This window comes from Excalfactoria chinensis, unplaced genomic scaffold, assembly GCF_039878825.1.
Source record: "Excalfactoria chinensis isolate bCotChi1 unplaced genomic scaffold, bCotChi1.hap2 Scaffold_370, whole genome shotgun sequence".
Lineage (NCBI taxonomy): Eukaryota > Metazoa > Chordata > Aves > Galliformes > Phasianidae > Excalfactoria > Excalfactoria chinensis.
The window spans coordinates 54003-54800 of NW_027315658.1; the positions used below are offsets into that span (position 1 = coordinate 54003).

General features: G+C 48.1%; 1 protein-coding gene across 1 annotated transcript; it reads right to left on the bottom strand.

The window, feature by feature from the left end:
• Positions 1-214: 214 nt before the first annotated feature.
• LOC140264982 (DNA repair nuclease APEX1-like) lies at positions 215-794 on the bottom strand (the record flags this gene model as incomplete). The annotated part of the gene is made up of 1 exon (XM_072360863.1): positions 215-794. A coding segment is annotated over one exon (531 nt), but the record flags the coding sequence as incomplete, so codon positions are not given.
• Positions 795-798: the final 4 nt, after the last annotated feature.

The following is a 798-nucleotide window of genomic DNA, read 5'->3' on the forward strand; positions in this document are numbered from 1 at the left end:
GTTGGGTTCTGGTCAACGTAATGGGATTTTGGGTCAAGAAATGGGATTTTGAGTCAACTCAATGGGATTTTGAGTATCGCAATGGGATTTTCAGTCACTTTATTGGGATTTCAAGTATAAAAACAGGATTTTGGGTCAACTTAATGGATTTTGAGTAACTTTATTGGGTTTTCAAGTATAAAAACGCGATTTTGGGTCAACTTAATGGGATTTTGAGTATCGCAATGGGATTTGGGGTCAATGTAATGGGATTTGGGGCCGATTTATGGGGCTTTGGTCTCGTCGATGGCCATATAGAGAGTAATGGGGCAGTGGTCGCTGCCCATGGCCGTGGATCGGATCTTGGAATCACACAAGGCCGCCCCCAATCTCTTGGAGAGCAGGAAATAATCCAACCTCCAGCCCACGTTCCTCTCCCTGGCGCCCCCCATGTAGGTCCAGAAGGTGTAGGCATAGGGCACAGTAGGGTAAAGCTCCCTATAGGAATCAATGAAGCCGGCTTGGAGGATGGCCCCGAATCCGTCTCTTTCTTCTTGGGTAAAACCTGCCGTTTTTCGGTTACTTTTGGGGTTTTTTAGGTCAATTTCTTGATGGGCCACGTTCAGATCCCCGCATAAGATTAAAGGTTTTTGGGTATCTAACCCTATTAAATAAGCTTTAAAGGCTTCGTCCCAACGTTGGCGATAGGGGAGACGGGTCAGACCCCGACCCGAATTAGGGACGTAGGCGCAGACGATGTAGAAGGACGGAAACTCGGCTGTCAGCACCCGGCCCTCGGCGTCGTGCTCTTCTATACCA